The sequence below is a fragment of the Balaenoptera ricei genome, chromosome 4 (genome assembly GCF_028023285.1).
Source record: "Balaenoptera ricei isolate mBalRic1 chromosome 4, mBalRic1.hap2, whole genome shotgun sequence".
Lineage (NCBI taxonomy): Eukaryota > Metazoa > Chordata > Mammalia > Artiodactyla > Balaenopteridae > Balaenoptera > Balaenoptera ricei.
In genome coordinates, this window is record NC_082642.1 from 89,441,965 (window position 1) to 89,467,937 (window position 25,973).

Here is a 25,973-nt window from a genome sequence, read left to right on the forward strand (position 1 = left end):
TTGTGTCCACATTTCCTCTTAATAAAGACACCAGGCAGATTGTATTACAGCCACCCTAAGGACTTAGTTTTAACTAAACGTCTCTTTAAAGTCCCTATCTCCAAATGCAGTCACATTCTAAGGTGCTTGGTGTTAGACTTCCAACACGCAGATCTGAAGGTGACACAATTTAGCCCAGGAGTACGATATAAAACACTCCCATAACAATAGGACCTCTCTGATGAGGGAGAACCAAAAGTAAATAACCCTTCCAGCCCCTGTCACCATGGGGCTGCGTGGAAGTTTGCCTCAATGATGGGTGATGGGGGGTGGGAGCTGCGTCTGAGAAGCCATAGCCCCAGGCCTGCTCTCACATGTTGATTAGCAGCCCCAATTCATATCATCTACATGGTTCAGAAAGCCTCATGAGCTTAGTTTAAATTGTTCCTGGGGCTTCCCTGGTGGAGCAGTGGTTGAGAATCCGCCTGCCAATGCAGGGAACACGGGTTCGAGCCCTGGTCTGGGAAGATCCCACATTCCATGGAGCAACTAAGCCCGTGCGCCACAACTACTGAGCCTGTGCTCTAGAGCCTGTGAGCCACAACTACTGAAGCCCGTGCACCTAGAGCCCATGCTCCGCAACAAGAGAAGCCACTGCAGTGAGAAGCCCGCGCACTGCAACGAAGAGTAGCCCCCGTTCGCCGCAACTAGAGAAAGCCCACACGCAGCAACGAAGACCCAACGCAGCCAAAAATAAATAAAATAAATAAATAAATTTATTAAAAAAAAAAAAGAGTTACAAATTGTTCCTGGCATGGTAGTGTTGACATAAAGCAAATAGACTGCCAGATGTTTCTCCAGCAAAGATGGGTTTATCCAGGATCACCAGAGAACTGCAATTGGGGGTCTACAACCATGGTGAGCCATGTGTAAGTTCCCACACAGCAAGGGAAGGAAAAGCTTTTATAGAGAGGAAAAGGAAGTTGGGAGGGCTAGAGTAAACAAGGAGTCCATGGCTTTTCATTGGCTGAGTCGTCGCTAGGAAATAAATCTTTCCTCTTCCTGTTGGGCTCTGCTATGGACACAGTGAATGAGAGCTCCCCCTTCTGGTCTCCAGATTCTTATTGAATTGAGGTTTCTATTTATTAATTTTTTATAGTAGTGCCCCTAAATGGTTGGCAGGAACAAAGGTAAATTTTCTTTAGAGAAATATGATTTCATCTTAAACTTCAAAGAATTCCCATAAGTCATTTTGCAAAAAATAAGCACCTCACAGTAAAAAAAAAAAAAAAAAAAATCTAAGCATACACAGAGAAATCCAGTCACGGTGGATGAGAAGCAGGATAAATAACAGACAGAATGAACAGATGTGCAAAGTCTTCAGATATTGGAATTACCAGACAAGGATTAAAAAATAACTATGATTATCATGTTTAGAGAAATAAAATACTAGCTTGAAAGCACCTGCAAGGAACAAGAAATGCTTTTTTTAAAAAATACCTAACTGGGAATTCCCTGGCGGTCCACTGGTTGGAACTCGGCACTTTCATTACCAGGGCCCTGAGTTCCATCCCTGGTCGGGGAGCTGGGAATCCCGCAAGCTGCATGGCGTGGCCAAGAAAAAAAAAACAAAACCTAACCAGATTTGAAATATAAATAGAGCTTATAGAAATAAAAAATACAATAATTAGATTTTTTCAGGTATTTCATATGTTTTAAACATACAGAAAATTTGAAAGAACACCTGTATACTACTACCTAGATTCAACAATTGTTAACATTTTATCATAGCTCTGTTATAGTTTTAAATTTGCTGAACCATTTAAAAGTAAATTGCAGACATCATAATATTTTACCCCTAAATATGTTAGAATGCATCTCTGAGAAATAAAAACACTTTTTCGTAACTACAATGTTATCTCATCTAAGAAAATTAATAATTGCCTAATGTCATCACATATTGAGTCCATATTAAAATTTTCAGTTTGCAAAAAAAAAGTTTTCTTTTAAAAAAATATCTCTACCTTTATTTCCCAAAGATGCCTTAAACTTATTTTATTTTACTTTTTGGCTGAGCTGTGTGGCATGCGGCATCTTCCCCAACCAGGGATGGAACCCGAGCTCCCTGCAGTGGAAGTGCAGAGTTTTAACCACTAGACCACCAGGGAAGTCCAAAAAAAAGGGTTTTATAGCTGTTTTCTTTTTGTTTTTTGTTTTTTTATAACTAGGATCCAATGAAGGCATTGATTTTGGTGGTTTCCTTTCACTCCCTTTTCATCTAGAACAATCCCCTTGCCTTCTCCCTCTTCCACTACCTGCCTGCCCCCGCCCATGACATCGACATTTTGAAGAGACCGGTATGGTTGTCTTGTGAATGCCCATATTCCGGATTTGCCTAAGTGCTTCCTTATACAGTCCTTTAACTTATTTCTTGATCTTTCTTGTAGTCTGGAAATTAGGCCTGGAAGTTTGATTAACAATTTTGCCAAGAATGTGTCATAGGTGATGCTGTGTATTTCCTACGTATCACATTAGGAATATAAAATATCAGGCTGCCCCATTCTTAATAATATTAATTAACTTTGATCTCTCGGTTGAGGTGATGATTGCCAGACATCTTCCCCAAAATGAAATTTAAAAATCCCTGGACAGTTTATCAGCTTCTTATAAAGTCAAACATTCACTATACAATCCAGCAATTCTACACCCAGGTATTTTCCCAAGAGAAGTGAAAACTTAAGTTCACACAAAAACTTGTACATGAGTTGATAGTAGTTTTATTCATAATGGCTCCTAGCTGGAAACAACCCAAATGCCCTTCAACTGATGAGTGCAAAAATGATTGTGGTACATGCTTACAATTGAATTCTATTCAGCAATAAAAAGGAATGAAATACTGATACAGGCAACAACATGAATTTTAAATGCATTATGCTAAGTGCAAGAAGCCAGACTCAAAAGGCTCCACCCTGTATATTCTATTTACATAACATTCTGGAAATAGCAAAAAACATAGGAACAGAAAACTCTAACCCTAAACCAAAATACCAGTTTTTAAATCTCATATTGAGAGACAGAAGTTCCCAATGACCAACATATTCCTACACCACTATCCTGGTATGAAGGAACCTGGAAAGTTTAAGTATCACTCAAAAGGATTCTAGGTAAAAGGTAAAATCAGAACAAAGGAAGTAGAGGAATATTTCATCATGCTCAGAGTGAAGCTTTGTGAATGGAACAGATTCTGACAGTTGCCTAATTAACACCCGTTCCCCTCCTTCTTCCTAAAAGCACCAGACTTTAGGGAGGTGTCCACCTTCCTCCACAAAGCCATATGCTTTACTAAACCAGTTATGTTTATGTCATATCCCTTGGCAGGGACAGCTTCAGGAACAGAATTGTGACTCAGTTCAGACCCGATGAATTTTGAAGGAAAGTCTCTCAAGGGACTTCTAGGAAATGTTTCCTTTCTCAATTAAAAAAAGAAAAGAAAAGGCAGAAGAGATAAGTTGGCTCTTCTTCCTCTGGATGTTACTGTATCTGGATGTGATGTTTGGAACTGCTGCAGCTTTCCTGCTAACAGCTTAAGACAAAGCTCAGACAGATGAGGGAAAGTCAAGAGAGAAGCAGACCTGGAGCCCTGTGGTACTGGGCATAGACACTGCCCTAACTTTTATTATTTAAGCCAGCTGAGTAGGGATTTCCTGATAGAATACATAATACTTAATGCCTGTCCCACAACGTAATATACCTTTTTTGGTGGCAGTAACACTCAGCCTACCTGAAAGATGAAAAAAATAACTAGATATTTTTATTCTTTGGATTTTCTTTTTATAGTTGCAGTATACACCACTCCTCAACCTTCTTGTCAGCTCCTTTTGTTTGGGTTCAGATCTCATCCCTTACATTACAGACATTTCTAGTTTTAATGTAGTCAAATTCATCACTTTTTTGCCTTTATGGTTTGTGATTTTATGTTTTCTTTAAGAAATTTTTTCCCTTCCTTGATCAGAACCTCCTGATCCACAACTTCAGGGCTTTCCAATCACCTTCTGGCCTATGTGAATGGCACCCCCTGGAGCACTAAGTGCATGGCATCCCCTCCTTGAGTTGTGCAAAGCAGTTTGACTTAAAGTCATTAAGAGAAGCCCCTATACATATGCTATTATGAAAATTGCAAAGTTTTGCTCTTCTTACTTAGATCTTGAATAAATCTATAATTTATTTTTGTATCTGATATAGGGTTAGGATCTAATTTTATTTGGTCCCAGGGTCATTGACTGTTTAGTCCATCTTTCCCTCACTGATCTGTAATGTTGCTTCGGTCACAGTGTCCATATACGTTTGTGTCTGTGTGTGGACTCTCTATTCTGTACTCTATTTGTCTATTCCCCACCAATACCACACAGTCTTAGTTACTGTACCTTTATAATAATTCTTGATACCTCATAGGCAAAACTTCCACCTTGTTCTTCTACTTTAAAAGTGTCTTGACTATTGTTGATCCTTTGTTTTTGAATTTTAAAATCACCTTATTAAAATACTGGAGAAATCCTGTGGGATTTTGACTGGAATTACATTGAATTTATTGATTAACGTATAGAAAATTGGCATCTTTATAACATTGGGTCTTCCTATACATGAATATAGTAGACTTCTTCATTTAATGCCTATCAATAAAGTTTATTATTTTCTTTATAAGACCTTGTGAATTTTTCTTGATCTATACTTAACGTATTTTATATTTTTAGTTGCTATTGCGAATGGGATTTTTTTTTTTTTTTTTAATTTGCTTTTGGCTGCATTGGGTCTTTGTTGCTGCGTGCGGGCTTTCTCTAGTTGCGGTGAGCAGGGGCTGCTCTTCGTTGTGGTGCACATGCTTCTCATTGCGGTGGCTTCTCTCATTGGGGAGCACAGGCGCTAGGCTTGCGGGCTTCAGTAGTTGTGGCACGCAGCCTCAGTAGTTGTGGCACGCGGGCTCTAGAGAGCAGGCTCAGTAGTTGTGGCGCACGGGCTTAGTTGATCCGCGGCATGTGGGATCTTCCCGGACCAGGGTTCGAAGCCATGTCCCTTGCATTGGCAGGTGGATTCTTAACCACTGCGCCACCAGGGAAGTCCCGTGAATGGGATATTTTAAAAATTACAGTTCCAAACTATTTGCTGCTCATCTTTAGGAATACAGTTTTAAAATATGCATTTTAGTTTTATATCCAGAAATGTCCCTGAACTCTTATTGGTTCAAAAATTTGTCTGTCAGTTTGCTTAGATTGTCTATGTAAATAGTCGTAGAGTATATAATAACAATTTTTTTCTTCTTTAAAAAAGTTTAATATATTCTTTCTTGTCTTACTGCTAAGGCTAGGACTTCTAGTATATCACTGAATAGAAATAGTGATAGAGTGCATACTTATCTTGTTCTTGACTTTAAAAGTTTTATTATTAACTATAAAGCTGTTTACTCTGTGTTTTTAGTAAATATACTTTATTAGGTTAAGCAAGTTTTTTTTCTCTACCTAGAGCATTAAGGATTTTTTTTTAGTTTTGTTTTGTGAAAGGATATTGATTTATATCAATGTTTTTCTGTATCTAATCACATGGATCAAATGGTTTCTCATATTTAATTTATTCTACTATCGTGATTGCACTGAAAGATCTTTTTACTGTAAAATTATACCTGCATTCCTGAATAAATCCGATTAAAAAATAAATGTGTACATGTACGTACATATGTGTGTGTGTTATTGGATTTCTAAATTTTGGTTCAGTATAACATTTTTATCCCAGTTAACCATAAGTGAGGCTGAGCTTTCATTTACTGCTTTGTTTTCAGAAAGAGCTATTTGTCCCTTTTGTTTCTTTTTCTGGAATAATTTGCATAAGTTTGGGATCATCTGTTTCTTTTCTTCTTCTTCTTTTTCTTTTTTCTTGGTAGAAGTCACCTGTAAAGTCATCTGGGCCTGGTTGTTTATTTGTGTGGTGAAGTCAATTTTGTTAATTGTCATAAGTCTACTCATAGTTGAGTCAATTTTGGTAAATTTTATTTTTCCAGGAAACTGTCATTTATCTGTTTCCTAATTTATTGGCACAATGTTCATAATATTCTCTTAGTTTAAAAATCACTGCTGTATCTGCTATGTTCCTTTTTTTGTTAATCTAATTTGTAAAAGGATTTAAATTTTACTTGTTATTTCAGAGAACCAGCTTTTGTATTTTTTTTTCTATTATATTGATTTCTGCGTTTTCCCCTTCAAATTTCCCTAGGTTAACTCTGCTGTTTCTTTATTAACTTCTTGATTAGTTATTGAGCTGTTCATTTTCTAGCTTTCTCTAATATAACCAGTTAAGGTTATAAACTTTTCCTTTAGGTATTGTTAAAACTGCATTCCACAAATTCTGATATGTATTTCCATGACAATTCAGTTTCAAATATTTCTCACTTTCCATTTGTTTCTATCAATTTCCCTTTGCCCCTCCAGACCCACTCACTTCCTCCCCTCTCCACCCTGCTCTCTGTCCCACAGGTTGCTGTGTCCTCTGTCTTCCAGCTGGGTTCTGCTAGTGGGAATTCCTGGCAAGAGATGGTAGAGGAGAAGGAAAACGAAGTCAGGGTATTTATTTTCCTGGTTTCTTCTCTGTGAGATTGCTGGTTACATCCCTTGACAGAAGGTCACTGCTTCTTAAAAGATGGCCTGTTCTGAAAATAAGATTCTCTTTTGGTATTCCAGTAACTCCTCTATCTCCTGTCCCTTTGGACCTAGAGGTTGTGACTGTTCCACTGTTGCTAGTCCCAGATCCTCCATTGTCCCTTGATTCCCATATATCCTGCCCACATCTTTAAAATTTGTTTTTTTAATTTTTTAATTTAATTTTTTAATTTTTAATTTTTTAAATTTAATTGAGTGACCATTTGTTATCTGTTGGAACCCTGAATGATACACCACTTTTATTTTGTCTTTGGTCCATGACTTATTTAGAAGTTTGTTTTTAATTTCCAAGTATGTGAGTTTTTTAAAAGTTATTCTTTTAAAACTAACTTCTAATTTTTAACTGATCAATATTTAGAGAACATGTTCTATATCATCATGATTCTTTGGCATTTGTTGAGAATTGCTTTGTGGTCAATTTTTATTTTGTTCCACAGGTGCTTGAATAGAATAAGTATTTTCTGTATCTTTCCTACTTTTGCCGGAGAGATGGGGGTTGTTTAATTGTATGTTTGTCATTTCTTCTTTAAAAATTAATTTTTCTTTATACACACTTGAGATCATGTTACTAGATGCATACAGATTTAGAATTGTTTTATCTTCCTGGTGATTTGTTCTTTTTGTCATTATATAGTGACGTCTCTTTATCTCTAATGATACATTTTGCTTTAAAGCCTATTTTGTCTGAAATGAATATAGCTACTCCACCTTTCATTTCCTTAATAGTACTTCTGCATGTCTTTTTTACTTTTCCCTTAATTTTTCTTTATCCTTATGTTTTAGGTATATCTTGTTTCAACAGCATATAGTTGGATTTTTTTAAGCTACATAATCTAATTATCTGGTTTTTAAATAAAAGAAATATTGTCATTTTAGTTTACAATCAAAGTATAGTACATTTAGGATTCAAGGGATTTGGATTCCAGTCTCTACCCCACCATTGTGTGACCTTGAGCAACTCTTTCAAACTCTCTCTCAGGAGAGTAGTGATAAAATAGAAGTGTTGAATCAGATTATCTTGAATATCCCCTCTAGCTCATTTAGTGTCATTCCCTTCAATTACAGTAACATGGTACAAATTGATTTGTGACAGGGACTCTTAAAACCAGACCTAAAAATAAAAACAAAATCCTAGTGTAATTTGGTGAAAGAATTCAAATAGTAACTGACGTTTAGCTTTGGGTATTTGCTCTTTGTCATCTAAAACTTTAATTTTCTGTCATTCAATGTATAATACTTTTGCAGTTCAATTTTCTGAGGATAATCCATGTTTTTTAAAGAACATATTTTCCATGATTTGGGGGATATATATATAAATATATTTTCTTGTGATTCTAAAGGTCTTTCATATTCTTTTCTTTTTTAATAAATTTATTTATTTATTTTTGGCTGTGTTGGGTCTTCGTTGCTGCCCACGGGCTTTCTCTAGTTGTGGAGAGCGGGGGCTACTCTTTGTGGCGGTGCACGGGCTTCTCATTGCGGTGGCTTCTTTTGTTGCGGAGCACAGGCTCTAGGCGTGCAGGCTTCAGCAGCTGTGGCATGCAGGCTCAGTAGTTGTGGCTCGGGGGCTCTAGAGCGCAGGCTCAGTAGTTGTGGCTCATGGGCCCAGCTGCTCTGCAGCACGTGGGATCCTCCTGGACCAGGGCTCGAACCCATGTCCCCTGCACTGGCAGGTGTATTCTTAACCACTGCACCACCAGGGAAGTCCCTCTTTCATATTCTTTAACAATCCAAAACTTATTTTCAAGGTTTTGTTATTAGTTTCCTGCCTCCTTTTCTTTTAGCTTACATTTTAATTTCTACAAAATCTTTTCTAGAGTTGTGGATACCACGATCTTTACCAGTTTTTCAGAAGATTAATCTAAAAATGACATCACTATATCTGAACCCTAAGACCTTGGAAATAAACCTACAGATCTCATTGTTAGTCTCTCCATTTAATGGAGGTACAGAAATAACTGCATCTAGTTTTTGTAGAGAGACTATTTTATTTGGAACCCCATTTTGCATGGTTGGCTATAGTGACACAGACTTTAGGATTAAGGCCTTTAGGAAGGAAGAGGTCACACTGTTTCTTGCTCTGGTTTTCACCTCCATTTTTGCACCTTTGTGTCAATGTGAACCAAACAGCTTCCCAAATCTACAACTGGTTCCTGGGCTTCCTCAACCCATCTAGAAAACTGCAGCAACCTAGGAGGTTGTCATTTAACCGACAATACTCTTGGTTAGGAGTCTGCTTTCTTATACACCAATCATATAACCCTATGGTTACTTTGATTTAACTTGGTTATTTTTTAATTCATCCCAATAGCACATCTACAGACTCTCAGGATGGGTCAATTCTCCAGATGACTCATCTCATCTTTTATTGGGCCATTTTTCTGTGTAGATGCAAAATATGTAGGTGGGAGGTGGGAGGCTAGAACCTAAACTGAGTCTCTTTATGTTCAAGGTGGGGGGGATCACCAGATTTGAGTGTAATCCTGTAATTGTTTTTTAAAGTACTTTAAATCATATAGTTAACATACTAATATTACCTCTGTTTAAAAATAAAGGATAAAAAACCCCTCAAAGTCCGCTTTCACCATGCCCCCCATTGCTCCCCTCTCTTAGAGGTAACCATTATCGTTTTGAGGATACCTTTCCAGTGACCTTTCTATACATTTATTTCCTATACTGTATATATATATACACATTTTTTTTCCTTACATAAATGACACCTTCTCATTTTATAGGTGAGGAAACTGAGACCTTGAGGGGAGATGTGTTGCAAATTTATTGAAGGAAAGTGGACTGGACTACGGGTTCTGGTATTTTACTTCTGTTGCATGGGCTGCCGCACTAATCAATTAGTTTAGAGGCTGGGGAGCAGGTGCGAAAGTCGCTTTAGTGCAACGATGTAGGATTTGTATTTTGATAGGAGTTGCAGGAAACCTAGCAGAGGGCTCTGGAGTTGCAAAAACAAAAAATATACTGTCATCGGCAGTTGGGTCGGTTAATAAAGCTTGTGAAGCTGAAACGCAAAGAGCCTACTACCTACCAAGCCCTTCGGAAACTTAGGAAGCAATATCGCGTCTCTGAGACTGGCCTTGGAGCTTGGAGAGGAAGGCACCAGAGGTTGCAATGAAGGATGCGGTGGCGGACAGCAACCGAGCAGCCAACCCGGGGAGCAGAAAGCTCTCCCGGACCGATCTGGAAGTGCGCCTGCGCAGGCCGCCGCGGGGGGCCTGGGCGGGCGGGGCGGAGCTTGGGGGCGGTCAATGAGCCTGCGCAAACCGTGCGGCGAGGTGGGGGAGGGCGTTCCGTGTGTGTCTGTGTTGTTGTTCGGCGGCAGCGGCGGCGGCGGTAAGATGGCTGCCCACGGGGGCTCCGCGGCGTCCTCGGCGCTGAAGGGGTTAATTCAGCAGTTCACCGCCATCACCGGTAAGAGACGCGGTTACCGGAAGGTGGAGAGTGGGGTCTGGAGCGGGCGGCCGGTCTGCCCTGGGCTTCCCTTTACCTTCATGCATTCCTCTCTCGGGCTTTACCCACAGCTCTCGTCCTCCCTCCTGAGGAAGAGGCGACGACGGCGTCGGGTCTCCGGGTTCAGGCGGGAGACACCCCCTCACCCCCGCGCACCCCATACCCTCGTTCTTGGTCTTCTCGCAGTGTGGAGGGAAACCTCCCCACCCCCTTTCAGCCCAGACCCGGGGAATGGGCCGAGCTCATCCTCCCCCGCCGGCCCGGGGACCTGGGGGCGGGAGAGGTGGGGGGCCGCACCCGGGCCACCGCCCTCCTCCTTCATCATCATCGCCTCTTCTCTGTGCAACCTTGGGGTGCAGCGCATCCCCTCACCTCCTTATTCCTTTTTTCCTTGGCCAGGTCATTCTCCCCCCCGTGCTTGGCCTGCCCTTCCCCTTTCTGGGCCCCTCGGAGCCATCGCTGTGGCCCTGGCGTGTTCGGGCCCTCCCGCCTTAACGGCGAGGCTGGTGGGTTCGGCAGCGCCTTTACCGATCTCGGGGGATAGGCCGCCAGAAAGGGGGGGGTGCTGAGGAGTACCCTCCAGACTGAGGTTTTAAGAGAAGAATGAGGGGGAACACCCCCCCCCCCCAGACCTTAATAGGAAAGGCCTGGAGGAATCCTCGGTGGCGTTTCCCACCTCCCCATTAAAAAATAATAAAGACTGAGACGATGGCGCCAGGGCCTCCTGCTGATAAAATAGGAATGATGGCAGAAACTTCTTTGAGACAAAATCAGTTTCTGGATGTCAGTATCCCCCAAACCCTCGGTTTTTCTTTTCCTTTGGACCCCTGCGAAGGGCACACGCAGATCCTCTTACTGCCTGGAGGAAAGGCCCTAAGCCATTCTATGAATTCTCTCTGTCTTGTTCTCTGTGATGGTGCTGAACTTTTTTTGCATGAGTTATTAGAGGGCGGAGCAAATGATGAAGTTCTCTGTGGAGTGATTTGAGAGAAGAGTACTACATGTGCCTGAGTGTAATTTTGCCGTTCTAGTTTGTCGTTTTGTAAGGAGGTCAGAATGTTAGCAGATCTATACTTTATTTGGTAGTTTGTTAGATGCAGAGAACATTTCCATTTTGAATGTATCCAGAGTTTGACGTGCAAGATCTGGTTAAGTGAAATTTTATGTTTTAACCACTACCGGTTGTTTGCGAGTTGTCGTTTTAATAGTTAAAGCTAGTTTTATTTTTTACTTTGCAGCGATAACTATATTTTTGATGCATTGTCTAGCTTGTGGGCATGAAACATCAAGTCAAAGTTGATAAAGTAAAATTGGTAACAAAATTGGGATGAGAAATGGAATGATAACTTTTCTTAATATTTAAAAATTGTGATTGGACTATTATATTAGAGATGTAATGCATTTCCCAGTGTCTAAGCAGATCATTATTGGGAAAATCAGAAAATTATTGCTATATTATGTTTATATAGAAAAATCTTTGTAGTGAATTACATATAGAAGTGATTATCATTATCTTTTCTTTAGATTTTCTAGAGGTGGTTTAAGATGCCACCTATTTCATTCCAGTTTTTTATGCTAACTACCACTTTAGGAACTCAGATTGTTTTAGTCTCACATTATTTCTTCTAATGCAACATTTTTGGTATGTGTAGACAAAACCCAAAATGTGGTGAGATGAAGTGACTCACTTAATTGCTTTAATTCTGTTTCTGTCAGCTAGTCTTCATGGCTTGTTTCCTGGTCACAGGCCCTTCTATTCCTGAATCAAGTTGGAGACCCTCAGTAGACAGTGGTATCTGGAGGTCTGTAAAAGCGAAAATACCTTAGATTGTTCTTAATGTATTATGGATTTATAATAATTTTTTTACAAGATAGTAATTAAATATTAGAAACACGATTGACCCCTTTACTCCCTTTAATATATCCTAAAAAAATGTGTGTGTGTGTATGTGTGTGTGTGTGTGTATATATATATATTTTTTTTTTTTTTTTTTGGCCGTGCGGCATATGGGATCTTAATTCCCCGACCAGGGATGGAACCCGTGCGCCCTGCAATGGAAGCGCAGAGTCTTAACCACTGGACCACCAGGGAAGTCCCCACTAATATTTTAAATTGTAGTATTTATGACAGAAAGGTATTTGAAATTTATTTATTGCTAGATGAATGAAACTGACCTTAAGAGTTTATGCTCTCATTTCAAAAAGATTTTACTTACTTGGAAGCCCAACATTGTGGTAAAAGCAATGCATTTTCAAAAATGTGAGTCTTACCTTTTCTGTGGCATTTAGAAGTAGAGAAAATTGAAAGAATTTTAACTTTTATTTCTCACTAAATAGAACAGATCTCTCTCACACTCTCTCTCTATGATATGTGAGTATGAAGTAATGACTCTGACTTTTAAAAAACATTAAAAAGATATCACAACATGAAATAATTTTGAAAAAAGAAACACTAGTTCATTCTCACAATAGCAATATTATTTATTTCACATATTATCTTCCAGTTCTTGTTTACATACTTATTTTTATTTTTTAAATTACTTTAAAATTATTTTTACATTGTGGATCATAATGTACATAATTTAGAATTCTGAAATTTTCAATTAACGTTACATCATAAACATTTTTCCTATGATTAAACCCTTTGATAAGCAGATAGCCAAGGGAAGTGATGGTCTTTGAAGTGGTCACACTGAGAAGCTATGTACCTTTACCGTTGATGCCATTAGCATTATTTCAAGCTACATAGAAAACCAGTCCTGTTATTTTATAGTCTACCACATTTTACAGTATTACTCAGTTTGATCTCCCTTGATACTCTCATACATGGCTTAGACTGCTGACTACTTTCAGAAGTTACATCAGTTCTCAAAACCTGAGGAAAGAATGTGCCACTGGATCTGAAGGTAATTCCAAAAGAGCAGTTTTTAAAAATGTTTTGAACCACAGCAGTATCCCATTAACACCAACTTGGACTGACATCCAGCCACACATATACAAAATGCATAGATGTAATCAGAATAATTCATGAGATGAGGGAGATATAGATGCTATAGAATAGGTAGAAATAAATACACAATCAGAAGGTAAGGCCAAAAAGTGAGGGAATAGAAAGTGAGGCTGAGAAGAGTACAAGTGGTTGCTAGTGTAGCATTCCATAAAGCTTTGTGTATAGTAGGCATTCACAAACTTAATGAAATTATAGAACCCCTTTAGTTTAATCTTTTTTAAAATTGTTGAATGAATGCATATTTGTTAAATTAGAAACTCTTGGTGTTGGTAGTATTTGGATTTGTGGTCAACTTCCATTCATATTCTTTCTACAATACATTTTTCTTGGGTTAGTATTAAAGTGTATTTAAGTTCTCTGTGTCAAGAAAGGTAGTTGCAAGTGTTCTAGGTATTAAAAGAAAACTCTTCTGGAATTTTAAGAACTATTTCAAAGAGTGTTAATGAAGTTTGAGCAGAAATTTAGGGAGGGAATAAATTTTTTTGAGTTGTGAGTAGACTCTTACTAGTAAACTCAGTATTTATTAATAGACTGCTATGTGCCAGGCATGGTTCAGATCTTGGGGATACTACCATGAGCAAGACATGGTGTCTGTCCTCAAAAAGCCTAAAGGTTAATGGGAATACAGACACATAAATGGGTATTGTAATACATTGGGATAATGGTAAGGAGCTGTTACGGTAGCACAAATGAGGGAGGTCAAGAAAAGCTTCCCAGAAGAAATAATTTCTTAGCTAAAACCTGGAGGAGAGCTGTTTCTGACAGGAGAAACATGTGCAGAGACCTGGAGGAAAGAGGGCCAGGCATACATATGGAGACAAGAAAGGAGAGACAGTAGGTTGAGGGAATTGATGATAATTCCAAATGAAGAGAACATAGCTTGTGTGAGATGCAATAAATGGGGCTGAAGAGATAAGAGGGTACCAGATTAGGAAGGGCCTTGTAACTCATGTTAAGAAATCTTGGCTTTATTCTGAATGTAATGGGGAGTCAGTGAAAAGTTTTAATTAGAGGAGTGACACAATCATATTTGGTTTTTTCAGAAAGAGCTGCTTGGCCATAGGGGAGAAGAGGTAGGCATAGACATCAGTAGAAGACTGTTGCAATAATTGAAGATGCTGGTGTCCTGAAATAAGTTAGTGGCAGAGAAGTGGACTCTGAAAGGTAAGGGAAGAATTCAGAGGAGTCAGAATGAAGCTTAGGATTCTGTTTTGGACGTCTAAGTTTATAATAGTACAATTTGTGAAGGTATGGAATAGTAGCAGAGGTTTGGGGAGATGATTAGTTCAGCTTAGGTAAGTTGCTGCCTGTGGGACTTCCAAATGGAGCTGTTCAGTAGGGAAATGAATATTTGGGTCTAGAAAGAAGAGTGACATCTGATGAGTCATATTGATGGCAGTTGAAGCTATAAAAGTGGATGTGTCCTTTGTTCCAGGACACAAAGCTGAAGGAACACTAACATCTAACAGACGGTAAAGAAGAAAGTACAGAGAAGGATCGGAAGAAACCAAAGATGTAGGAGGAAAACCAGGAGAATGTAATGGTACTTTAAACATTAGGAGTAGGGTAATATGTCAGATATTATGTAGGCACTTTAGGAAACCAGAAATCATTGAATATTCACAGATTTTTCTTGGTTAGGGTTGGAAGACATCTTAGAAACCATATTGACCCATTTCTGAGTTAAAATGAGAAATTGAAGGCCCAGAGAAGTAAAGTGATTTAGGGTTATATGTCTTAGGTCAGTGCTTCTCAAATTTATTTGTAGGAAAAGACCGCCCCCCCCCCACCCCTTTAAAAAAAAATCTTCATAGACCAATACTTTAATTTTTCTTTTTTTTTTTTTTGGCTACGCCACACGTGGCTTGTGGGATCTTAGTTCCCCGACCACGGATCGAACCCGGGCCCTCAGCAGTGAAAGGAGGGAATTCCCCATAGACCAGTGCTTTAGTAAAAATGCAATAAAAATTAAGTGTTTAAAAAAATGAAATAAAAAGAACACATACAAAATATAAACCCAAATTCTGTTAAAATAAAGGGTATAATTTGCATACAGTAAAATGTAACATTTTTAGTGTAGAGTTAAAGTTTTCATAAGTGCATGCAGTTGTAAAACCACAATAAAGATGCAGAACGGTTCTTTTTTTTTTTTTTAATAAATTTATTTATTTATTTATTTATTTATTTTTGGCTGCATTGGGTCTTGCTGTGTGCGGGCTTTCTCTTGTTGTGGCGAGCGGTGGCTACTCTTCGTTGCGGTGCGTGGGCTTCTCATTGCGGTGGCTTCTCTTGTTGCGGAGCTCGGGCTCTAGGTGCGCAGGCTTCAGTAGTTACAGCACATGGGCTCAGCAGTTGTGGCTCGCAGGCTCTAGAGCTCAGGCTCAGTAGTTAGGGCACACGGGCTTAGTTGCTCCGTGGCACGTGGGATCTTCCTGGACCAGGGATCGAACATGTATCCCCTGTATTGGCAGGCAGATTCTTAACCACTGCACCACCAGGGAAGTCCCCAAGATGCAGGACAGTTCTATCCTCAAAAATTTCCCCCTGTCCCTTTGTAGTCAGTCCCTCCTCTCACCTGTAGCCTAATCTTTTTGTCTATTGTTTTTCTTTTCCAGAATGTCATATAAATGGAATCACAGTATGTAGTCAGGCTTCTTTTGAGTCTGGCTTCTTTTACTTAGCATACTGCGTTTGAGATTCATTCATGATGTTGTGGTATGAGTAGTTCCTTTTTATTGGTGAATAATATACCATTGTATGGATATACTACAATTTGTTTATCCATTCATTAAATGAATGGATAATTTTGTTGTTTCTTGTTTGGGAGATTATAAATAAAGCTGCCAAAAACATTAGTGTACAAGCGTGTGAATGTATGTTTTCATTTCCTTTGGATAAATAGTTAGGAGTGGGATCATATGATAGGTGTGTAACTTTAAAAAATGTCATACTATTTTCCTAAGTTACTATTGATACATACACCATTTTGCATTTTGTCTTTCTCTGTCTGACTTACTTCACTTGGTATGTAATCTCTAGGTCCATCCATGTTGCTGCAAATGGCATTATTTCATCCTTTTTTATGGCTGAGTAATATTCCATTGTGTATATATACCACATTTTCTTTATCCGTTCCTCTGTTTATGGACATTTAGGTTGCTTCCCTGTCTTGGCTATTGTCAATAGTGCTGCAATGAACAGTGGGGTGCATGTATCCTTTCAAATTATGGTTTTATCCGGATATATGCCCAGGAGTGGAATTGCTGGATCATATGGTAGTTCTATTTTTAGTTTTTTAAGGAACTTCCATAGTGTTCTCCATAGTGCTTGTATATAAATATTTTAAAAAATATTTTCTATTCCTCAATACTTAAAAACTCCAGGATGGGAGACCAGTGAGGAGGTTGAACTTTGATCTTACTTCTTGCAACTGTCACCGACTCTCATTTCCTTGGTGGATAGTCTGGCTGGCTTTATTATCATTTCTAGGGGAAGTGTAGAACCAAAAAGTAACCACTTTGTGTCCCTGTCATTTCTGTGCTCTATCCCTGTGGGGCAAGAAAGGGTCTGTAGAGGGATTTTTTTTCTTTTTAAAAAAAAATCTCTGTGACTACCATACTTAGGTTCCTTGATAATAGTGAAGAGACTGTTCTTTTGGCATTGAAAATAGTGTAGAGAATAGGTATAAAGGACTACTAAAGTTTGAAATGTCTCTTGATTCTTCTTTCCAGCTGTGGTGGAAACATAGACTGCATTACAGGTTTGGGGCTATTTTCTATATGAAGTTATTAAAGGAGAAAGAGTGTGAACTAAGAGGCAGCAGCAAGGAGATGGCCACTGATAAATTGGGCGCCACAAGCTGGGTTAATGCCTTTGGTGCCATTAGCAAGCTAAAGCAGATGGAAGAAAAGGTAATGGATAAATAAAAAGTGCATGTGGTGAGAAACAGTAAAGTGGGACTTCTGCCATAGATATGGATTATGGGGTGTTATGGACTGAATTTTTGTGTCCTTCCCAAAATTCGTATTTTGAAATCCTGAGCCCCCAGTGTGATGGTATTAGGAGGTGGGGCCTTTGGGAGGTGGTTAGGTCATGAGGGTGGAGTCCTTATGAATGTGATTAGTATACTTAAAAGGAGACCCCAGAGAGCTATCTGGCCCCTTCCTCCATGTGAGTACACACGGAAAAGACAACTGTCTTATCAACCAGGAAGTGGGCCTGCACCACACACCAAATCTGCTGGAGCCTGATCTTTGACTTCCCAACCTCCAGAACTGTGAGAGATAAATGTTCGTTGTTTAAGCCACCCAGTCTATGGTAGTTTTGTTAGAGCAGCCCGAACAAACTAAGACACTGGGTTAGATTAAGCTATCCTGCTGCTACCTATAATATTGAGACCTCAAAATAAGCCCATGAACAGGTTTACAGGTAGTTTAAATCTGCAAGTTTCTTTTAAAGGCCCCCCTCCCCCTTTTAAAAAAGATTTGTTCTTCATTCTGAATATAATAAGAGAGAATTTCAAATTTTTTTATGGCTGACTCATCAAAAATTGTTATTACCTCTAAGTATATAGGTAAAACTTGTAACTTGTTTAAATTTGTTTATCACTGTTCCTGTCCTCTATATCATTTAGCCCTCCTTACTTTTCCTTTGCCCTCTCAGTTAACCTTCTATTCCTCTGTTTAGCTAAGTGGAAGTGTTGTTGGCATTTTGGCTAGGACAGTTTCTTGTTCTGTAGGACTGTTCCGTTCCTTGCAGAAGATTTAGCGCTTGTATGAGTTTCCTGTGGCTGCTGTAACAAATTACCACAAACTGCAGTGCTTAACACAGTTATTCTCTCAGTTCTGGAGGCCAGAAGTCTGAAATGAAGGTGTGAGAAGTCTTTAGGGGAGGGGAGACATTTTCCAACCTACTAAGGCACCCCTGGCTTCTCTCCACTAAATGCCAGTAGTGCTCCCATCCCCTAATCATGAAACACCAAAAATGGTGTCTCACATTTCTAGGTGTCTCTACTACTTCCTGACATTGAGAACCACTGGAACCTTTAATTATCCTTCAGTTATCTTCTGTTTCTAAAACGATACACTTGGGACCTCCCTGGTGGCGCAGTGGTTAAGACTCTGTGCTCCCAATGCAAGGGGTCCGGGTTCGATCCCTGGTCAGGGAACTAGATCCCACATGCATGCTGCAACTAAGAGTTCACATGCCACAACTAAGGAGCCCGTGTGCCGCAACTCAGGAGCCGGTGAGCCATAACAAAGGAGCCCACAAACCACAACTAAGGAGCCCTCCTGCTGCAACTAAGACCCAGCGCAACCAAATAAATAAATAAATGTTTTAAAAAATGGCATATTCCTGGGCCCTACCCAGACCCTTCCAATTGGAGTGGGGGCAGGATCTACATTTAAAAAAAAAAAAAGATACACTAAGTGATACAACAAATGATAAACTAAGAATGCCTGATTATACAAGCACAGATGGCTCAGATAATTTGGCTTTATTTAAGAAAGTGAATGGTGTACTTTGCTTCTTGGGGCCCTCTCTAATACTGCCTTCTTCAGTCTTGCCAGAATTTAGCATGTGCTTCTTTTTTAAAAAATCTCGTAAGTAGAGACCCCTTTTATGGAAAGCTCTTAGGTCACTATACTGACAAGCTCCAGTGATGGAAGTTATCCTGTCAGATTGTCAAAAGATATATGATATGCTGTCTATAGTTTAGATTCTAGCACTAAATGGTTAAGTGAGGATTATAGATAAGAATGGCAGTTCTCACTTTGTTATACAGCAGAAACTAACACACTATTGTAAAGCAATTATACTCCAATAAAGATGTTAAAAAAAGCAATTCTGAGCCTCGAGTGTTGACACCTTCTGCCCCCCAAAATATCACAGTTATTATTTCTTTATTATAGCTTTATTTTTGTCTTAAAGTCATTCTCGGTATAATCCCTTTTACTAAATTCTATTTTAATCTATAGTTCAGTAGATCTCTGAAATACTCACCTATACTTTTATTACATTTTCCTGTGTTTCTACATCAGCTCTTTTTTTTGTGGGGCCACTTGCAGGATCTTAGTTCCCCCACCAGGGATTGAACCCAGGCCCTTGCAGTGAAAGGGCCAAGTCCTAACCACTGGACTGCCAGGGAATTCCCAGCAGTGGTCATTTTTAAGTTGAATTTCCTTATGAACAAATTTCAAAAGGAGTGAAGCAGCCGGGATTGGTTGCTATTATAGCAGAAGGGAGTTTCGATCCCCCATCAGCATGTTCTTTTTTTTTTTTTTTAATATTTATTTGGTTGTACTAGGTCTTAGTTGCAGCAGGCGAGCTCCTCAGTTGCAGCACATGGGCTCCTTAGTTGTGGCTCGCTGGCTCCTTTGTTGCAGCACATGGGCTCCTTAGTTGTGGCATGTGAACTCTTAGTTGTGGCATGCACGTGGGATCTAGTTTCCCGGCCAGGGATTGAACCTGGGCCCCCTGCATTGGGAGTGCACGGAGTCTTAACCACTGCGCCACCAGGGAAGTCCCAGCATGTTCTTTGTGCCTTTTGTGGTGCTTTAGTGCAGTGTGGTGAGCACCTAGAGAGACAAGAGCCAAAATGGTATAAACTCAGCCATTTAATTCTCTGAAAAGAAAAAGATCAGTAGATGTCATTCAGAAGCTAGTTTTAGGGTTTATTATGTGGCAAAGATAATAGTTCATGCATCTCTTGCTGGAATAAGCAGCCAGAGTAGTTTGCATACAGGAACCTTTTAATTTTCAGAAGCTGCTGTGTAGATAAATTAAAATGGTGGAGTACAATAGACACTGAACTTTTAGACTAGCATTTAAGAAATATAGTAATGTAACCAGTATAACTAGACACAGTGTAAAAATATTAGAAAAACACTGAAACAAAGCCTCAGGTTTTATGAGTAATGATATAGAAAGTTTTCATCAAATTTGTACTGTTTTTGCTCCAAGAGTTTGTATTTAATTACCTAACATACAGTTGGCTACTGGGATATTTGAACTCCTCCTTTCCCTCAAAAAGTTGAATTTGTTTTTATTTTGAGATTTCACTTTTTTTTTTTTGGCTGTGTTGGGTCTTTGTTGCTGCGTGCGGGCCTTCTCTAGTTGCGGCAAGCAGGGGCTACTCTTCGTTGCTGTGCACGGGCTTCTCATTGTGGTGGCTTCTTTTGTTGCAGAGCACATGCTCTAGGCGCGTGGACTTAGTAGTTGTGGCACGCGGGCTCAGTAGTTGTGGCTTGTGGCCTCTAGAGTGCAGGCTCAGTGGTTGTGGCACCTGGGCTTAGTTGCTCCGCAGCATGTGGGATCTTCCCGGACCAGGGCTCGGACCCATGTCCCCTGCATTGGCAGGCGGATCCTTAACCACTGCACCACCAGGGAAGTCCGAGACTTCACTTTTTTAAAGTGTTTCCTAATGGTGAGAATATAAGTCTGTATATACTAGAACTTGAGAACATTTTTTTTAAAATTATTTTATTTTTATTGAAGTATAGTTAGTTTTTACAATGTTGTGTTAGTTTCTGGTGTACAGCAAAGTGATTCAGTTATACATACATATATATATATATTCTTTTTCTTATTCTTTTCCATTATAGTTTATTACAAGATATTGAATATAGTTCCTTACGCTATACAGTAGGACCTTGTTGCTTATTTTATATATAGTATAGAATTTGAGAACTTTTGGTTCAGCTTGACTGAGGACTTATGGAGAGAGAACTGGTTTGAGAAAAGTGAGAACTGGCCAGTTCAGTGAGTTTTTAAAGTCTGTAAGGTAGAAGAGCTAGCAGAGACAAGGATAGAGATAAGGCCCTGTGGAAAAGTAGTATCTATTCCTGTATCTACTTTAGGGTGAGGAGAGAGGGGGAAGGTCCACAACTTAACAGGTGGGTATTTGGTGTGTTGTCAAGAAAAATGAGGGGACTGGGACTTCCCTGGTGGTGCAGTGGTTAAGAATCCGCCTGCCAATGCAGGGGACACGGGTTCAAGCCCTGGTCCGGGAAGATCCCACATGCTGCAGAGCAGCTGAGCCCGTGCGCCACAACTGCTGAAGCCCGCACACCTAGAGCCCGTGATCTGGAGAGAGAAGCCACTGCAATGAGAAGCCCATGCACAGCAACTAGAGAAAGCCCGCATGCAGCAACGAGGACCCAACCCCAACGCAGCCAAAAATAAATTAAAAAAAAAAAAAACGAGAAGAAGAATGAGGGGACTGATTTTACTGCTGTCACTCTCCATATCATACAGAGGCATGGCATTGTAAAGTACCACCAAGTGATCTGCCTAGGTTACAAAAACACCTGCATCTGGAGGGAATGGTACAGAGGTGAGATGAAAGCAGAAGGGTATAAAATAGGAGCGGTTTATAAGGGCCAAGTCTTGTGTGCAGCTCAAGAGAGATGAAAAGTTTTCCAGTCAGCAGTGCAGAACTGTTGAAACAGGGGAGATAATCAAATTTACATTCTTTTGCAATATAGAAGGTATATCAATAGGAGCATGACCAAGAGCAAAGAAATGTGATAGTTCATGTAAGAGATGTTGAAGGCCTGAACAAAGAGTATTGCAGTGAACATAGAACAGTATGGATAGGGGTGTTGTTAATTAGATGGAAGCTGTAGGATTTGTTGGTTGACTGATGGGCTGTTTGCAGTTGAAGAGAGAATAGTGGAGGAAAGTTTTTCAATTTTGAGTAATATATGAAGCCCTTTTAAAGAAAAAACATCCCTGGCCCTATGTAACTTAAATTACCATATATACCCAGATATAAGGCACACCCCAAATAAAAGGCAATTCTGTATTTGTCCAGTTCCCAAAAAAGATTTTTGACTGACATAAATATGTAAATTTCTAGAGATTTAAGTGAAATGATTGATGCTTTTTTATAATGTTATTTATTGATTTAACATTAAATCACAATATTGTATATTAATGCTTTTTTCCAGTCATGTTCCATGAAATAATTTTGTTCTTTTTTTGTTTTTTACTAGCATTTAGATATCTCTTTGTCAGCTTTCTGACAAAGCTGTAGCTGCTCAGTATCATCTAACAGTTTTTTGGAGCATGTGATTTTCACTTTATGTTGTTTGAGATACAGCACATTTAAAATTTGTATGTGATGCTTTCACTGGACATTTTATCTTAAGTTCATTTATCCTAAATACCCATTTGCTATTTGTGATTTCCACAGTGTAACCATATTGCTTTGTAAATGAAATTTAAAATATAAATATATGCGGTTTAAAATTCAAAGGATAGGGGAATTCCCTGGTGGTCCAGTGGTTAGGACTTGGCGCTTTCACTGCCAGGGCCGGGATTCAATCCCTGGTCGGGGAACTATGATCCCACAAACGTGTGGCGCAGCCAAGAGGAAAAAAATTCAAAGGATATAGAAGGGTTGTTTTGGCTGAAGTCTGGCCTTTCTTTCCCCAGTGTACTAACTGGTTAACTGAAGTACTATGAGATAGTTTTAAGTCAGTTCATTAGATATTGATCACATGCAAGCGAACATGACGTTAGATGCTAGGGTACCAAGAAAAAAATCAACCCCTGTGTTCAAGAAGCTCCTGCTCTTTTGGAGGAGCTAGAAAGTAAACAAGTATTTACTGCTTAGTAGTATGTCCATGTATGTAATAGAAGAGTATCCCAGTGGTGGGAGTGGGGAGGAGGTAGTGTAGAGAATGCTTAGCACAGGAATTGAAAAAAGTAACACTTATGGTGATTCTTGAGCATGCATGAACTAGACGAAGGGGGAGATAAGGAGAATAAGGGCTTTCCAAGTGTGTAATTTGGTGTGACTGTACTGAATTGCATAGGACGGAGAAGAGAAGAGGAAAAGCCAGAGAGATAAGCTGAGGTCTGATCACAGAGGACTTGCCAGATCATAAGAACTTTGGAATTTATACTGTGGGTGTCAGAGAGCCATTAAAGAATTTAAACTGTGTGTGTGTGTTTGTATTTGTGTGTGATAATCACACTTGTATCTTGGAACATAACTTCAGCAGCAAGGTGGAAGATAGAATGATGATCAGTTAGGAGCCTATTGTAGTAATCCAGGTAAGAAGAATTAAGGACTTGATTTAAAGCCTTAGAGATAATAGTAGAGAAAAGAAAACAAATGAAAGATATTAAGAGTAGAGTCAGCAGTTCATTTCTGGCAGTAGGACTAAACTAGAGAGATACCATGAGTAACCCTCCCAAGTGAGAAGGAAAATCCTGAATAAAATATTTTTAAAAATCTCATAAAATGTATCATTGGGCTGGTGAGAAAGTAAAGAATATTCAGAAGCTAAAAATGAAATGAAATTGGAAATGAGATGTTAGCAAGGTTTTAAGTAAGCTTTCACCCTCGTTGAAGCTGCCCTAACTGGATGGCTTTGAACTTCTCTTTTGATGGCGTCAGAGGGCACAGGAAACAAGCTTGCAGCCTTCCTAAGGAGAGGAATCTGAAAGGAGAACCCTCCCATACATGAAGCTGGGACCTTGGCATTTGGGGAGTGGCAGGAGAAATCTTCTCTGAGAATTTATAACAAGGGTCCTTACAGGGTCACATTTCCCATGTGATTTCATAAAACTTCAAGTCAAGAATGTATTTTATTTTATTTAAAAAAAACTTTTTTAAGAACTAACATTTAGTATTTACTTTATTATTTTTGGCTGCGTTGGGTCTTCGTTGCTGCTCACAGGCTTTCTCTAGTTGCGGCAAGTGGGGGCTACTCTTCGTTGCGGTGCACAGGCTTCTCATTGCGGTGGCTTCTCTTGTGGAGCACGGGCTCTAGGCGCGAGGGCTTCAGTAGTTGTGGGGAGCAAGTTCTAGAGTGCAGGCTCAGTAGTTGTGGCTCCGCGGCATGTGGGATCTTCCCGGACCAGGGCTCGAACCCGTGTCCCCTGCATTGGCAGGCGGATTCTTAACCACTGTGCCACCAGGGAAGCCCCAAGAATGTATTTTAAATAGTCTCTGTTTGGTGGTGCCTTCAGGTACCTTACAAAATCTATCAAGTTATCTTCTCTTAGGAGGGATGTACCTTCAACCCAGCCTTCAAAAATCTACAGATTAAAATTCCAAGCCACTTAAGATCATAGTCAAAAAAAAATCACAAAGTGCACAAAAAAACATTGCATAGTGTGCAAGAGCCAGCAGAAACGAGACAGTGACCTCTAGAGACTGCAGAAATTTTATATTTTGTCTTAATAATTCCAGTAAGTTTGATTAATATATTAGATGAAATGAAAAGAAATATGAGTATGAAGTAAGGGTCTCTGAAACATGACCAGGCAGATTAGGAAACAAAAACCCCAGAACTTCTAGTTATAAAAAATTAACTAAAATTAAAAGCTCATGAACAGGTAAAAAACAAATTGGCACAGCATAGAATGAAGAGTTCTAACATACATCTAATTGGAGTTCCAGAAGGACATAAGTGTGAATGGAGGAGTAAGGTAATTTTTATTTATTTATTTATTTTTAACATTTTTATTGGAGTATGATTGCTTTACAGTGGTGTGTTAGTTTCTGCTGTATAACAAAGTGAATCAGCTATATGTATACATATATCCACATATCTCCTCCTTCTTGCGTCTTCCTCCCACCCTCCCTATCCCACCCCTCTAGGTGGTCACAAAGCACTGAGCTGATTTCCCTGTGCTATGCGGCTGCTTCCCACTAGCTATCTCTTTTACATTTGGTAGTGTATATATGTCCATGCCACTCTCTCACTTCGTCCCAGCTTAACCTTCGCCTTTCCCGTGTCCTCAAGTCCATTCTCTACGTCTGCATCTTTATTCCTGTCCTGGCCCTAGGTTCTTCAGAACAGTTTTTTTTTTTTTAGATTCCATATATATGTGTTAGCATATGGTATTTGTTTTTCTCTTTCTGACTGACTTCACTCTGTATGACAGACTAACTCCATCCACCTCACTACAAATACCTCAATTTCGTTTCTTTTTATGGCTGAGTAATATTCCATTGTATATATGTGCCACATCTTCTTTATCCAATCATCTGTAGATGGACACTTAGGTTGGTTCCATGTCCTGGCTATTGTAAATAGAGCTGCAATGAACATTGTGGTACATGACTCTTTTTGAATTATGGTTTTCTCAGGGTGTATGCCCAGTAGTGGGATTGCTGGGTCATATGGTGGTTCTATTTTTAGTTTTTTAAGGAACCTCCATACTGTTCTCCATAGTGGTTGTGTCAGTTTACATTCCCACAAGCAGTGCAAGAGGGTTCCCTTTTCTCCGCACCCTCTCCAGCATTTATCGTTTGTAGATTTTTTGATGATGGCCATTCTGACCCGTGTGAGGTGATACCTTATTGTAGTTTTGATTTGCATCTCTCTAATGATTAGTGATGTTGAGCATCCTTTCATGTGTTTGTTGGCAATCTGTATATCTTCTTTGGAGAAATGTCTATTTAGGTCTTCTGCCCATTTTTGGATTGGGTTGTTTGGTTTTTTTTTTTTTGATACTGAGCTGCATGAGCTGCCTGTATATTTTGGAGATTAATCCTTTGTCAGTTGCTTCATTTGCAAATATTTTCTCCCATTCTGAGAGTTGGCTTTTCATCTTGTTTATGGTTTCCTTTCCTGTGCAAAAGCTTTTAAGTTTCATTAGGTTCCATTCGTTTATTTTTGTTTTTATTTACATTTTTCTAGGAGGTGGGTCAGAAAGGATCTTGATGTGATGTATGTCATAGAGTGTTCTGCCTATGTTTTCCTCTAAGAGTTTTATAGTGTCTGGCCTTACATTAGGTCTTTAATCCATTTTGAGTTTATTTTTGTGTATGGTTTTGGGGAGTATTCTAATTTCAT

At 39.4% G+C, this 25,973-nt stretch overlaps 1 protein-coding gene and 1 pseudogene across 5 annotated transcripts in view; one reads left to right on the forward strand and one right to left on the reverse strand.

The window, feature by feature from the left end:
* Nucleotides 1–9,995: 9,995 nt before the first annotated feature.
* Nucleotides 9,996–25,973, forward strand: part of UBXN7 (UBX domain protein 7) — a 74,556-nt gene continuing 58,578 nt past the window's right edge. For 2 of the 5 annotated variants that reach the window (XM_059920859.1, XM_059920863.1), the window contains exon 1: nucleotides 9,996–10,106. In XM_059920859.1, coding sequence (XP_059776842.1) covers nucleotides 10,034–10,106 — 73 coding nt within the window. In that variant the 5' untranslated portion in view covers nucleotides 9,996–10,033. Of the gene's footprint in view, nucleotides 10,107–14,590; nucleotides 14,699–25,973 lie in introns of all 5 variants that reach the window. The other 3 variants (XM_059920861.1, XM_059920860.1, XM_059920862.1) reach the window with 3 other exon arrangements.
* On the reverse strand, nucleotides 10,079–10,829 carry LOC132364758 (uncharacterized; annotated as a pseudogene).